A 13,155-nucleotide genomic window follows, 5' to 3' on the forward strand; every position below is an offset into this window, starting at 1 on the left:
TTAAGCATCAGTGCACTTACAAATCAATAAGGAGTGTGTTAAAAATACAGATTCTCCAAGATGACACTGCCCCCCTCCCCCAGAGACTCTGACTCTGTAAGGGGGGATTGGGGCCTGGGAATGGACATTTTCCACATTTACCTAACCTCTGGTCCACACTTAGAGAAACACTGACCTAGCGTGCCAAGGGCACTGGCATTTAGAACGAATGGGTTCTTTCAATAGGAAATATCTTTTAATTTTCAGAATGAACATGATCTAAAAGTAGCATCCAGAAAAGAGATGCTAAAATATCAAGTTCTCTCTTTGCTCATGAATTCTGGTTTGGCTGGTTGTCTCAGCGCCAGACCTTGGATAAAAACAAGAGTCTCTTGCCAGACACAGATAATTACAAGCCAGAAGTTAAAACAACACCTACACTGGTAAATCTTGATAACAAGGATGACAAAAGAACTGAAAAAGATGTGTGGATCCCCACCACGTGGGTCAGAGAAAGCCTCCACCCACCTCCCATAGCAAAATCCTGGGGAATATAAAGGAATAAAATATATATGAGTCTTGTCTTCACTCCCCAGGAGAGATCTGCTGAATCATCCCAGACGTATATATACTGGGTAGGCCAAAAGTTCATCTGTAACATCTTCTGGAAACACCCGAATGAAATTTTTGGCCAACCCAATAGAATTGTTTCAGCTGAAAGGGAGTTTAGAGGTTAACTTTACTGATGAAGAAACTGAGGGTCAGAGAGGTGATTTGCTCACTTCCACACAGTGTAGCTGCTTAACCTGCTTGGGATTCTTCAGCAGATAAAGAAAACACTTCCAGGAGAATGTCGTGGCTATATGAATCTCCCAGTCATAAAAATAGGCAGAGCTAAGAAAGAAAACACCCAGTGATCCCTCTATGCAATGTGTCACCAGGGTTATAAGTTCCTATGCCTACCTGCTTGGTCCAATATGTGATTCATTCATGTGTGTGTGTGTGTGTGTGTGTGTGTGGTAGTCACTCAATTATGTCCAATTCTTTGTGATCCATGGACTGTAGCCCACCAGGCTCCTCTGTCCATGGGATTTCCCAGGCAAGAATACTGGAGTGGGTTGCCATTTCCTTTTCCGGGGATCTTTCCGACCCAGGGATGGAACCTGGGTCTCCTGCCTTGCAGGCAGATTCTTTACTGTCTGAGCCTCCAGGGAAGCCCAATTCATTCATATTATAAACCAAACTTCTCTTGGAGCCTAAAGGTTAAAGGTAGGACTTTATATGTATTTTTACAGTTTGCATTAGTGCTTAACAGCATGCATTCTGTAGACAGAATGTCTAGGTTACAGCCCTGGTTCTTTAGGGCTGTAGCACTTAACTGAGGCACGTTATAGTCTTCTCATCTGGAAAACAGGGAAATCAAGGTACCCATCTGACAGGCAGAGCCAGAGAACGGTCTTATCCTCTTTGCTCTCACCTTGGTGCCCTTTCTGTGCCTCTGGTGGTTACTCCTTCTTCCACTTTGCCCTCCAGGCACCTCTGTCTGCTTGCCCCAACTCCTGATGCCACGTTCCTCTGAGAGCCTGTCCCACTGGGTACCGGAAGGGGCTGGGAATGATGAGATGTGGAAGGGATGGAATCCCATCAGTCCAGCAGCCAGGGCTCTGGCACTCAGACCCCAGCCCACCCTCATGAGTTCTAGACACGCTTCCCTCTCCCCAGGCCTTGGAGGGTGGCTCTGCTCCCTCTTGGCATCTGTTAGACGTTTGCATCTGCCCACTGCCTTCTTTATAATTAGCGTGCGTTGCGCGTCTGCCTCTCTGGGGCTGGCTCAGCACCTGACCAGCTGCAGGGCGGGCCGGGCCTGCGTCTGCTCAGCCTCTGTGTCACCTCCACCAGCTGCACAGTCTGGACCTGCTTCCTGTTTGCACCTGCAAGCCTCGCTGGCATTGCTCGGGTCCCATGGGGCCCCAGATCCTCCATGATATCCCAAGTAGTCTCCTGCTCACTGTGCCAGGTTTCCTCCCGGCCTGATCACAGCTCCGTGGCCCCAGGGCCAGGGCCACCCTCACCTACTACAGTTTCAAGGAAGGTCCTGCTGCTGCAGCCCAGAGCTGCCCAGCATCCTGTGCCACCCTGTCCTGGAGGATCCCAGGGCTGTCCACTAATTGTGCTCTGAGTCTTTGCACACACGTTCACCGGCACCTGTGTGCCCTTGCGTCTCTCTGGCTCATTCGTTCTCAGCTTGGGATTCCAGGCTGGGAGGGCCCGGGTGACTCAGAATTCCTCCTCCCTGGGACTCCTCCTCCTGACCCGGATCCTTAAGGTCCCAGTCCTTCTCTCCCGCCCTGGACTTTCCTCACACCTCTCCTGCAGGTCTCAGCTTTCCACCCTCCTCCCACGTTTGGCCACCACCTCCTGCCTTTGTGGGTGCCCAGGGTGCTGGGGGTTTATCCAGGCATTCAGCTGCTGGTACTGCTGGGAACCACAAGGCCCTGGGAGACCAGGAGTCAGCCCGGCCTGGAGGACCCCGGGCAGGGAGCACCTCCTTCTCCGGCCTCAGCCCCACACGGGAGCTACCTCCCAAGGCAGCCACAGGAAACTGGAGTGGGAGCCCCTCGCCAGTAACCACAGGCTCCTGGGCCTGGCATGGGCAAGCTCCCAGCGAGGCCTTCCACACCTTCTTCCAGAGCTGGTGCACCCCTGGGTTGCCCACTCCTCCTTCTTTCTATCCAAGTGCCCCAGCGGACCACCCTCACCTGGCCGCACCATCCCACTCTCCCACCCCCACTCCCGACATGGCCCCCTCCCAGGTGAGCCTCGGCTACCTCGAGGTAGCCTGGCCGTCGAGGACACCTGCTGGTAGGAAAAGCAAACAGACCTGCTCCAGAGCCCCCAGGCCTGTGAGTGGACTCACATTCCTCCTTCCCGGGCTGTCAGTTTCTCAGCATCTGCCAAATCTCTCTCTCTTGTATTGAGGTTTTTTAAATCCCCGTTCAGTAAACACACATGACTTCCACACGTGTACAAACACACACACAGACGGCTCACCCAGGAGCCTCCCGGCTTCTCGGCACAGACAGGAGCCTCCTGGGAAGACACGCTCCCAGACACATGTCCTCTGTGCACCCACGGCCACACCTCCCACCCTCTCTTCCCCTGACACGCAGACACAAAAGGGCTGCCAGCAGCCATCTACATGTCCGGAGCCATATCCTCGCTTTCCCCCACGTCCACGGGCCCGGAGGATGCCCATGTTGTGCACACGAGTCCGTCTATGGGACAAAACCGGACGATGCATCGCTGTCAAGCACACAGCCGTGTGAACATAGGTGTGTCCCCCATCCCCCCACGCACACAGCTCACGTGGTCGCATGCGTGGCGTGGACCGAGGGCCTAAGCAATCAGAGGCTGCCTCTTGCTTGGGCTTCAAGAAGCTGGACAAGACATGAACTGGGGGCAGGTATATGCTTCTTTCCCAGAACTGGAAAAATGGAACGTGAGACGTGTCACAATGAGGTGTATACAGCAGGGAGGAGACCAAGGTTTCTAGCCTCTTGGAACCCTGCGGGCTCTCTTAGAAGAGCACCCAGCCCTGCCCCTCTACAGCTCCGCGCGCTTCCAGTTACCTGTCTGACCACACGTGCCACAGCACAAAAACGGGACAGTGTCACTCCAAATTAAAATCCCTCAGCGATGTGATGTGAGTTTCGCTATGCCGCTCAACTCCAGGGCTCCTGGCCTCCCAGCGGCACTGGGCTCTGAGCAGAATGGCTCTGTCTCCCCCTCCTCACCCACCCAACCCCAACTGCGCATTGCACCTCGTGTGTCCCCCAATCCCTGGTGCGGGGCATAGCTGGGGCACCCTGCCCTGTGGTCATCGCTAGGCAACCCCCGTCCTCTGTGGAGCTCCCCACCCCAGCTCAGACCCTCCAGAGCAGACACCCCCAGCGGGGAATCTGGACTTACTGTGCTCCTCCAGCCCCTGGATCATGTCGAATTTATAGATTTCTTTGGCATAATACTCCGACTCGGTGTTTGCTTGCGTGCAGACGTCTCCCCTCTCCCCATGCACCTCCTCCAGTAGCTCTCGGGTGCTGTTGTAAAGATCCAGGACCTGGATGGGGACACTGGCCAACCCGGATGGATCGGGGGGACTGGTGAGCCTGAGTTTGCTCAAGATCTGTCCCCTAATGGCTTCCACCCGCTTCCTCTTGATGTGGTTGAAGTCCAAGGTGGTGCAAGTGGACATGGAGAGGCTGACCGTGGCAAAGTTCAGCAGGGCCAGGACCACCAGAGCCCTCTGCAAGTGCATCTTCAGGCGGGGGCCGGGGAGAAAGGCCGTAAGGCCTGGCAGGAGGAGACCCCGGCAGTCGTGCAGAAGGAGGGAGGAAAACCAGGCGGCCTCCCTAGATCCCGAAGACTGAGGCTTGGCAAGAAGGTGCATGAACTCACTGCACTGCGAGAGCTTCAGGACTTCCAGGAAGCGCTGGCAACCCTGAGCGCGAAGAAGCCGACTGTGTGCCGTGAAGCTCTGGGTTTCTTCTCCATGTGTCTAAACAGGTTCTGCTGGGCTCTGACTTCTAGCAGGCCAGGTGGAGGGCAAAGCAGAGGGCTGGGAGGGGTGGCAAGGCAGCTGGGAGTGGGAAGGGAGCTGGAGTTTTTCCTTAGGTAAAAATAAATAGAGCGGATATCTGATATTGCCAAACGCCGCTTGGCGATGGGGAGAAAGTGGGTAATTTTAAAGAAGGAGCAGAAGGACCATGGCTGGGTCCCCAAATCAAAATCCTTGCCTTGCCCTGAAGGAGAGTAAGAAAAGAGGATGGAAAAGAAAAGAGAAAAAAATTATTAAAAAATAAAAATCACCAGTGAGTAGGTGGGGAGAGGCAGGGCTAGGCGGCTGCTGGCCCAGCTCAAGGTGGGGCGCAGCGCAACACACACTTGTCTCTCAGGCACACCATTCATGCTTTCTCTTTTGTTTACACTTCCTCGGGGGGGCTTTCTAAATGACTTTGTTCACGCTGCCTCTCATCTTCATTGGCTGGGATGTGGGCTTATGTTTGCAATTGGAAGGCAGGGGGGGTACAGCCCCCTGGAGAGCATCCCCAGTTAATCCACTTGGACGCCCAGGTCACCAGCACCTCGTCTTCTCCCTCGGCCTCTGCTTCTGTTCCCTGATTCTCTTTAAAAAAATAAAAAAAAAAGAAAAGACAAATAAAATAGAAGCCAGTTCACTGCACGCCTCCTCCGGAAAGCTGTTATTCCTTCTTTCTCAGGCTTCTTCCCCTATCTCTCGCCTCTCTTGTTCATGCCCTTGGACTTGGCTTTCGGATTCCCTCCCTTTCTCTCCCTCCAGCTTCTCTCTGCCTCTCCCTCTCGCTCAAGCTCCTCTCCCCCTCTCTCTCTCTCGCACACACTCACATGCACACACACTGCTTTCTCTATTTCTCTCTGCTGAAATTTTATACCTCCCTCCCATGACGTTTCTGGCCCCGGGGCGGGGGGCGGGGGTGGGTGGTGAGCGGCGAGGAGGGGGCGAAGAGAGGTGGAGAGTGGAGTGGGTGGGGGGAGGGACCCGAGCACCACGCAGGCTCCTTTGCTGCACGATTTTAATGTTTTAAACAGGCACAGGAAAAGCCGAGCCCATTTGAAAAATACTTTGCGAGTCCCTCTCGATCGACGTGGTAACTGAACTTTTTCTCTCCTCCCCCCTACCCCCCCCCCCCCCCGCCCCTTGGAGTCACTCCGGCTACACGTTGACTGTTTTTCTGGAAAGTTACGGCCGATGAATCCCCTCCCCTCCTTCTCCCCCAACTCCTTCGCCCTCTCGCCAGCTGTCAGTCGGTCCTCTCCTCAGCGGGTCTCTTGCTCCCTCCTAGACGCTCCCCCCTACCCCAGTCCCCCGTCCCCCGGCCTGGCAGGACCCTGGGCATGGGCCTGGGCACGGCTGCCGTGCCCACCCCTCGGGGCTGGGGTGGGAGAGGTTGACGCCCGGCCTCGGAGCGGGATTGGAGTTAGGTTCAGCCCCGCAGCTATCCTGGCCCCGACTCTTCATTGACAAGACTGTGGAGTCGGGTGGCTCCCGGAAGCTTGGAGATGCTCCAGGGGCCTTGAAAAAGGGGTGGCGTTTTCCGGCAGACCGAGGGTGCCCCCTGGCGAGGCGAGACCGCCAGTGACAGAGGCTCGGTGGGTCGGAGCCGCGAAGGTCTGGAGGGCTGGATGGGGGGAGGCTGGATGCGGGGAGGCTGGATGGGAGGGACCTTGAGGGGGGAGGGGAGGGAGGAGCTGGAGGGCTGGGGGGGTGCGGAGGGGAGCTGGAGGGCGGGGGCAGCTGAAGAGAGGGCTGGTGGGGGGGTGGTTAGGGGCTGGTTGAGGGGAGTCTGCGGGGGTGGTTGGGGAGGTGTGTCATGCCGGGAACCTGGGGAGAAGGGCTCGAAAGAGGGCGAGGAGAAACAAGACGGGGTGCCCTGGGGAACAGCCTCTCTCTCTCTCTCCGGGCCCCACGTGCGCACACGGGCACCTCTCCCTTCCCCGAGCCCCGCTCCGCCGTCGCTCTCGCAGAAATGTCCTCCAGATGTGCGCGGCCTCCCTCCCCGGCCGAGGGTTCCGCGGGGAGCTGCGCCAGCCAGCGCGGAGTCAGCAGTTGGCCCGAGCCCATTTCCCAGATGGGTGAGGGGAGGGTTTTTTTGTTTTTTTTTTTTCCTCCGCCTTCGTTCCTTCTCTCAGCCTAAGTTTCTAGGTCTTTTCTCACCAAAAGTTTCGGGAGGGCAAACCACAATGCCAGCGCCCTTTCCACCCCACTGCCCGCTCACCCCCGACCACCCCAGCCCGCTCCGACACGGGATAATCTCCGAATTGATGGCTTTCCAGGGAATCGGTGCTGCTCTCCGCCATCCCATCCCACTCCGCCCCAGCCTGCCTGACCCTGGATCCTAGGACATTAACGGAAAGAACGTTCTCTGCATCCCCAGGGCTGTGGTTGATCAGCTTAAGTTGAGGAAATGAAGACACAGACCTGTTTAAGAGGCTTCACTGCTTGTGAGTGGTGGAGGTGATATTTAACACGGGCTCTCTGGTTTGGGAAGACATTATTTTTATTTGCATAAGAAATGAGGGATCCTAGGTGTATGGCACCCCACTCCAGTATTCTTGCCTGGAAAATCCCATGGACGGAGGAGCCTGGTAGGCTGCAGTCCATGGGGTCGTGAAGAGTCGGACACGACTGAGCGACTTCACTTTCACTTTTCACTTTCCTGCATTGGAGAAGGAAATGGCAACCCACTCCAGTGTTCTTGCTTGGAGAATCCCAGGGACGGGGGAGCCTGATGGGCTGCCGAGTCCGACACGACTGAAGCAACTTAGCAGCAGCAGCAGCAGGTGTAAAAAGGTTAAAGTAACTTGCGTTTGAATTACTTTTAGGTCATATAATCAGGGGGAGTCAACACTGAGATTGGGACACAGGAAGTCTGTTGCCAGCATCTATTCACTTAAATGTGCTGTGCTTAGTCGCTCAGTCCTTTCCAACTCCTTGTGACCCCGTGGACTGTAGCCCACCAGGCTCCTCTGTCTATGGGGATTCTCCAGGCAAGAATACTGGAGTGGGCTGCCATGCCCTCCTCCAGTGCACTTAAATATTATGCTCTATTTCCTCTGGAATTCAGCTATCATTTGAAAAATATTTTTGACACTTACTATATGCCAGGCACTGTTCTAGGCTCTGTGGAGGCAGCAGTGAAAAAAACCAACCAAATCATTCCCTTAAGGACTTTACATTCTAGAAGTGGAGGTAGAACCATGGGGAAGGCAATAACTGATTTAACATATGTAAATAATGTGGTTTGATAAAAGGTAAGTGCCATGGTGGAAAATAAACCAGAGAAGACAGAGTGCCCAGGTTAAGGGGCTGTTGCAATTTAAAATCAGAGAAGGCCTTACTGAGACCTTTAAGTAAATACTTGCAAAATGGGAGGGAAAATTATTAAAGTTATATCCTTCTGGATACCACCTCTACCAATCAGAGTCCACAGGGCAGGGCTCTGACACGTGTATTTTCAACACACTTCACTGGTGATTCAGGTGCTCAGCAAGGTTTGGAAGCCACTATTCCAGGGCTTTTTTCTGCCCAGAGTGAGCATCTTTTGCTTTCAGGAATTTGGGGAAGAAGTGGGAGTGAAGGTTTGGAAACTGGTGGTGGTGATGTGGCTATAAAAAGTGGAAAGAAAATAGAAATGGAGTCAGTATTGCTAAAAGAGCTCTCTAAAATGGAACCAGAAGGCCATTAAGGAAGTATGAATTATGCGAGTCTCAGCCTGAGTAAAACCTAACCTTCTGTCCACTCACTGTCCTAATGAAGGCATCCAGAAGATCTGCCAGAAATTCAAGATACTTATCAGACCCCTATCTTATAATAACTTGTGACAGCCTGTTTACTTATCACTTGTTTTTTGGTTGCTCAGTTCTGTCCGACTCTTTGCGACCCCATGGACTAAAGCACACCAGGCTTCCCTGTCCTTCACTATCTCCTGGAGCTTGCTCAAACTCATGTCTATTGAGTCGGTAATGCCATCCAACCATCTCAACCTCTGTTGGCCCCTTTTCCTCCTGCCCTCAATCTTTCCCAGCATCAGGGTCTTTTCCAATGAATCGGTTCTTTGCATCAGACCCTTACTCTAAAACAATTCTTGATTCCTTAAAGACAAATATTTCCTTTCTAGCATCAGAGAACAGCGTCATGGCCTTTGCCTTTGTAATCTCCTTTCCCTTCCTCTTTCCTGGAACAGTCTTGATTTTACCAGAATCTGTGTCTCCCGAATTGCAATTTTCAGACCCCTACCCCCTCAATAAAGCTCTTTATATTTGCAGCCTCCATATTGATTACTGTTTGACAGCAATTAAAAGAAATGGGAAAATCCTAAGATTAATCCCTTCTTCCTCATCTAGCACCAAGGAAGAAGGGAACAAGGGCTTCGCTGGAGCCTATATTTCATCCATCTTAGATCTTTGGCAGTGAATGTTTATTCAGGTTAAAATCTAACAGGGTATTACCCTCACTGAGAATCAGAACTCATGAGTAAAAGGTTTTAGGGGTAATCTCTAAGAGTCACTACAAGGGAGGAAGCTGAGAAAGTTCTGCAGGGCTACACAGGTAGTATCTGCCAAGCTAGGATGAGGTTTCAACTCTTCTGACATCCAGGCAGTACTGTTGTTGTCACGGGCATGCTAGCACATAGCCCTACCCAGTAAACGTGTGGATAAATGGTTGGACCTAATCATTTATTAGGGATTGAAGAAATCCTACATTCCAGTTTTAGGGTTGGTAATCCCTCTTACACATCTTTGCTTTTGAGAAGCCATCTAAAGCCTTACCCCTAGGATGATGCTGGGGACACTTCACTTTCAGGGCCATGAACTCAAGCTCTGGGGTCCCAGCTGGGAGTCCCCAGTACCAAGGATTGGTCAGTGTTATTGACTTAGGGAACCTTACATGTAGAGTCAATGAAGACTTGATAGTCCCATTAGGCTGGGAATTTGGGGACCATCTTCCTCTACTGGCCCAGGAGACTGGCTGGCACCCAGTCAGTCTCAATACACGCCAGAGAAAAACACCAGTAAGACCTGGTGTCAGAAAAGCATGTGGCTCTGCTGCTTAATACTCAGGTGATTTTCCTCAAGGTACTGTTCTGTACCTCACTGTCTTCAATTGTTGGATAGAAATACTACTTTTGCTCACTTCATGGGGGCTTGGAGGGGTTATCTGTACTTTTGAAAGTTATATTTGATGTGTTGGTTCAACTGCTCTGTCAACTTCTTGAAGGCAGAAATTAAGTATATTGCACTTTGCATCGTAAACCATTTATTAGCACCTGACCCTCAGGGTGTCCATCCAATGGAGACAGTATAACTTATCTTGTCTCCTACAAAGTTGTTATGCATTTTCCATGCGCTAATAACTGTGAAGTTCCTCTGTACATTGACAAGAGCTATACACATGAAAAGGATGAGAATAGTTACTACTATTAATAATAGTGCTTTGCACTTTACAACTTACCTATTTGAACAGATCTACACAGATGTAGGCCCTGATGCTGGGAAAGATTGAAGGCGGGAGGAGAAGGGGACGACAGAGGATGAGATGGTTGGATGGAATCACCGACTCAGTGGACATGAGTCTGAGTAAACTCTGGGAGTTGGTGATGGACAGGGAGGCCTGGTGTGCTGTGCAGTCCATGGGGTTGCAAAGAGTAGGACATGACTGAATGACTGAACTGAACAGAGGTAGGCAGTTTCTAAAGACTAAAACTTTTCACTGTCCCACAGGAGCACCCTCATCAGGATTTAATATGTGGAGATTCCTTCCAAATGTCAGAAAAGGTAGGTTTAGGAAAGATTTGGTTTAAATTTGAGGATGGCACATACACTCCAGGAAACACTGAAGCGGACCCTTTAAGTCCTAGAATGAAAGGGCGGAGCCGTCGTCAGGGACGCGACTGAGCGTCTGGGTTTCCAGGAAGTGACGTCAGGCAGCCGCAGAGATGGAGGACTTGCTGGATCTAGGCGAGGAGCGGCGTCGCGGCCCGGCCACCTCCGTGAGGACCGACTCGGGGCGGGGATCGGGGCCAAGAATTAGCGGGTGGGGAGGGGCGACCCCGCCGGCCCTGGCTTTCCTGAGCCGCCTCGGCCCAGCCTGTCCCTGGCGCCAGGAGCCAGCAGGCTCTGAGCCTTGCGGGGGTGAGGCCGGCGAGGAGGCGGCCTTCCTCGCTCCGCCCCTGGGGCAGCGGTGAGCTCCAATGCTGGCCTAGGGTTTGCTTTCTTCAAAATTCTCAAAGACTGGAAAACAGATCCTTCCCCTGCCGGCCTGTGAGAACGGTGGGAAATTTCCCAGTTTCTCTCCGCTTTCTGGAGCTCCAACTTGCCAACTTCCCAAGGATGGACAGATAGATCTGAGAGTGACTGGAGGGGCCCTGGCGAGGGTCACACTTGCACTCATGCTAGAGATTTTTCCCTTGACCATGTCATGCCTGGAGTTGAAGTAAAAAACGTACTGTTTTCAGAGTGGAAGGAGGGAAAGGAGTTAGGGAGGGCCTTTCTTTCAACTCATCCCCAGGGGAGGTGGGCGTTACCTCATTTTTAAAGATCGAGGGCGTGGTCGGAAGCGAGATGGGGAGCCCAGAGGTCAGAGGGAGTGTAAAGCTGTTTGCATGGGTTGCATCGATTTCCTTATCTCTAGAATGGAGATTTATGTCTCCTTCAAGGAGGTGAAGATGAAATGAGATGTGCCTGGAAAGCATTTAACACAGTAACTGGCATATGCTGAGTTATTAGAAGAGGTTAGCGGCTGTTGCTTCTGAGGTCGTGATTTACCCAAGGTTATAGCCCGGTGTCGGGAAGATCCCCTGGAGGAGGGCATGGCAACCCACTCCAGAATTCTTGCCTGGAGAATCCCATGGACAGAGGAGCCTGAATGGCTACAGTCCATAGGGTCTCAAAGAGTCTGACACAACTGAAGCGGCTTAGCACGTGTATATATATAGATAACTGAGCTAGATTCAAGACCCAAGTTCAGTGTGTGTGTGTCTTAATTCCATCATGGGCTCACCAAGCCTTTTTACCTTTAAAATTACTGAAGATCAGAGTCACTAAAAGATTGGCCCACAAGTCTTTAGTTTCTGCTGTGGAATCTCTACATGTCTTGAAGTGCCCTAATAACATCAGATAGCCTCCAAATTGCCAGAGAGGAGATATGAGGAATGGGAGCAAATTGTTCTAGAAAGAAGCAGGTTGCTTGACTGACCAAGGAGAATATTATGTCATCAGGCCTTTCTTGATATGTGTATTTTTTAGTGCCGGGAGAAAATGAGTGTAGTTACTCATTTATTCTTTCAACAAATATTTACTGAGCTCCTTCTGTGTATCAGGCATTGATTGTCCTAGGTGTTAGAAATATAACAGTGAAAAGAAAAACTAAGTCCCTGCCCTCATGGGGCTTATGTTTCAGTGGAGGAAGATGGGCAATAAAGAGACCATACATTTAAAATATATAAAACCAGGTAGTAATGTAGTTTCCCTACCAGTCATTCCTATGGATTTATACAGGGTCTTCCAAAAGTTTAAAACCTTAAAATCCTTGCCAAATATACTAGAGAAACCATCTATAAACAGTAGAGACAAGATCCTTGAAGTTTTGTTTGACCACAATCACTCCGTGTAATATGCCATATTCAGATACCCAATACATGGAAAAGGGCAGCCACAGGTGAAGGAGTAGAATTGTCTACCTTGGGAAGAAAATGAGCTGCTTATTGTCCAAAATATTGTTTCTGTCATTCCTGAAATCTAAATGATTGATTAGAATTTCATGTGTAAACACTACATGAGGGTTTTTATGCAGCTCTCATGTAACTTCTCTCAATTTATTGATGCAGTCAGTTCTTAGAACATCTTAGAACTGAAATTCCAGCAGGGCACAGAAAAAGCCTTCAGAATTTGAAGGCAGAAGATTTTGCTCTTATGTTTATCTGCCACTTTATTGCTTTCCCGGGTCTCAATTACACCATTTGTAAAATGGCCTCAGTCCCAGTCCCTATTATTGTGAAATCAAATGAAGCTACATCAGATGAGATCTAAAAATGCTTACAGTAATGCTGTATTTTTTTAAAGAGCAAAAAAAGAAAAATATAAACATTTCAACACCCTCCAGTCTGCCCAAATAATGTTTGTATGTGCTGCGAGGCATTGGAGACACAGATGGAGCCCTCCACCCTAGGAGGGCTTTGGGAAACACCTGCAAATGGTTCCTTTGATGACTCAGAATTTGAAGTGTTCTGATTCCCAAAGCTGATGTCTCAAAAAATTCTTGTAAGAGCTTTCCTTTAATGTCTGTAAGTACAAATCCAATTAGCATATACGTCAAAGGAAATGCTATCTGTATTTCTCTGGTTTCAGTTTCCATGGAATTTCTTCCCCCACCAAGCCTTTTTGATAACTATTTTCATGCCAAGCTGCAGCTTTGAAATTAGGCCCTCCTGAAATCCCACATCGGGACGTGGGAGCCTTGACCATACTCTGCCTGAGCTGTGGCATGAGCTGCCTGTCCATTCTAGAGGAAGTTCTAGGTGCATTTCTTTGGGTAGAATAGTTCTATGGCCATTAAAAGAAAACATTGTGATCAACGCATGA

The 13,155-nt window shown here is 50.9% G+C and overlaps 2 protein-coding genes across 4 annotated transcripts in view; one reads left to right on the plus strand and one right to left on the minus strand.

Annotated features, from left to right (window-relative positions):
* Positions 1–13,155, minus strand: part of TGFB3 (transforming growth factor beta 3) — a 32,929-nt gene that overhangs the window by 19,473 nt on the left and 301 nt on the right. The window contains exon 2 of one of the 2 annotated variants that reach the window (XM_061429532.1): positions 3,949–5,161. In XM_061429532.1, coding sequence (XP_061285516.1) covers positions 3,949–4,426 — 478 coding nt within the window. In that variant the 5' untranslated portion in view covers positions 4,427–5,161. The remainder of the gene's footprint in view (positions 1–3,948; positions 5,162–13,155) is intronic. The other variant, XM_061429533.1, reaches the window with a different exon arrangement.
* IFT43 (intraflagellar transport 43) overlaps positions 10,461–13,155 on the plus strand; it is a 157,175-nt gene continuing 154,480 nt past the window's right edge. For both annotated transcript variants that reach the window (XM_061429535.1, XM_061429534.1), the window contains exon 1: positions 10,461–10,565. In XM_061429535.1, the coding sequence (XP_061285519.1) occupies positions 10,512–10,565 (54 nt within the window). In that variant the 5' untranslated portion in view covers positions 10,461–10,511. The remainder of the gene's footprint in view (positions 10,566–13,155) is intronic.

This window comes from Bos javanicus, chromosome 10 (genome assembly GCF_032452875.1).
Source record: "Bos javanicus breed banteng chromosome 10, ARS-OSU_banteng_1.0, whole genome shotgun sequence".
NCBI classification, from domain to species: Eukaryota; Metazoa; Chordata; class Mammalia; order Artiodactyla; family Bovidae; genus Bos; species Bos javanicus.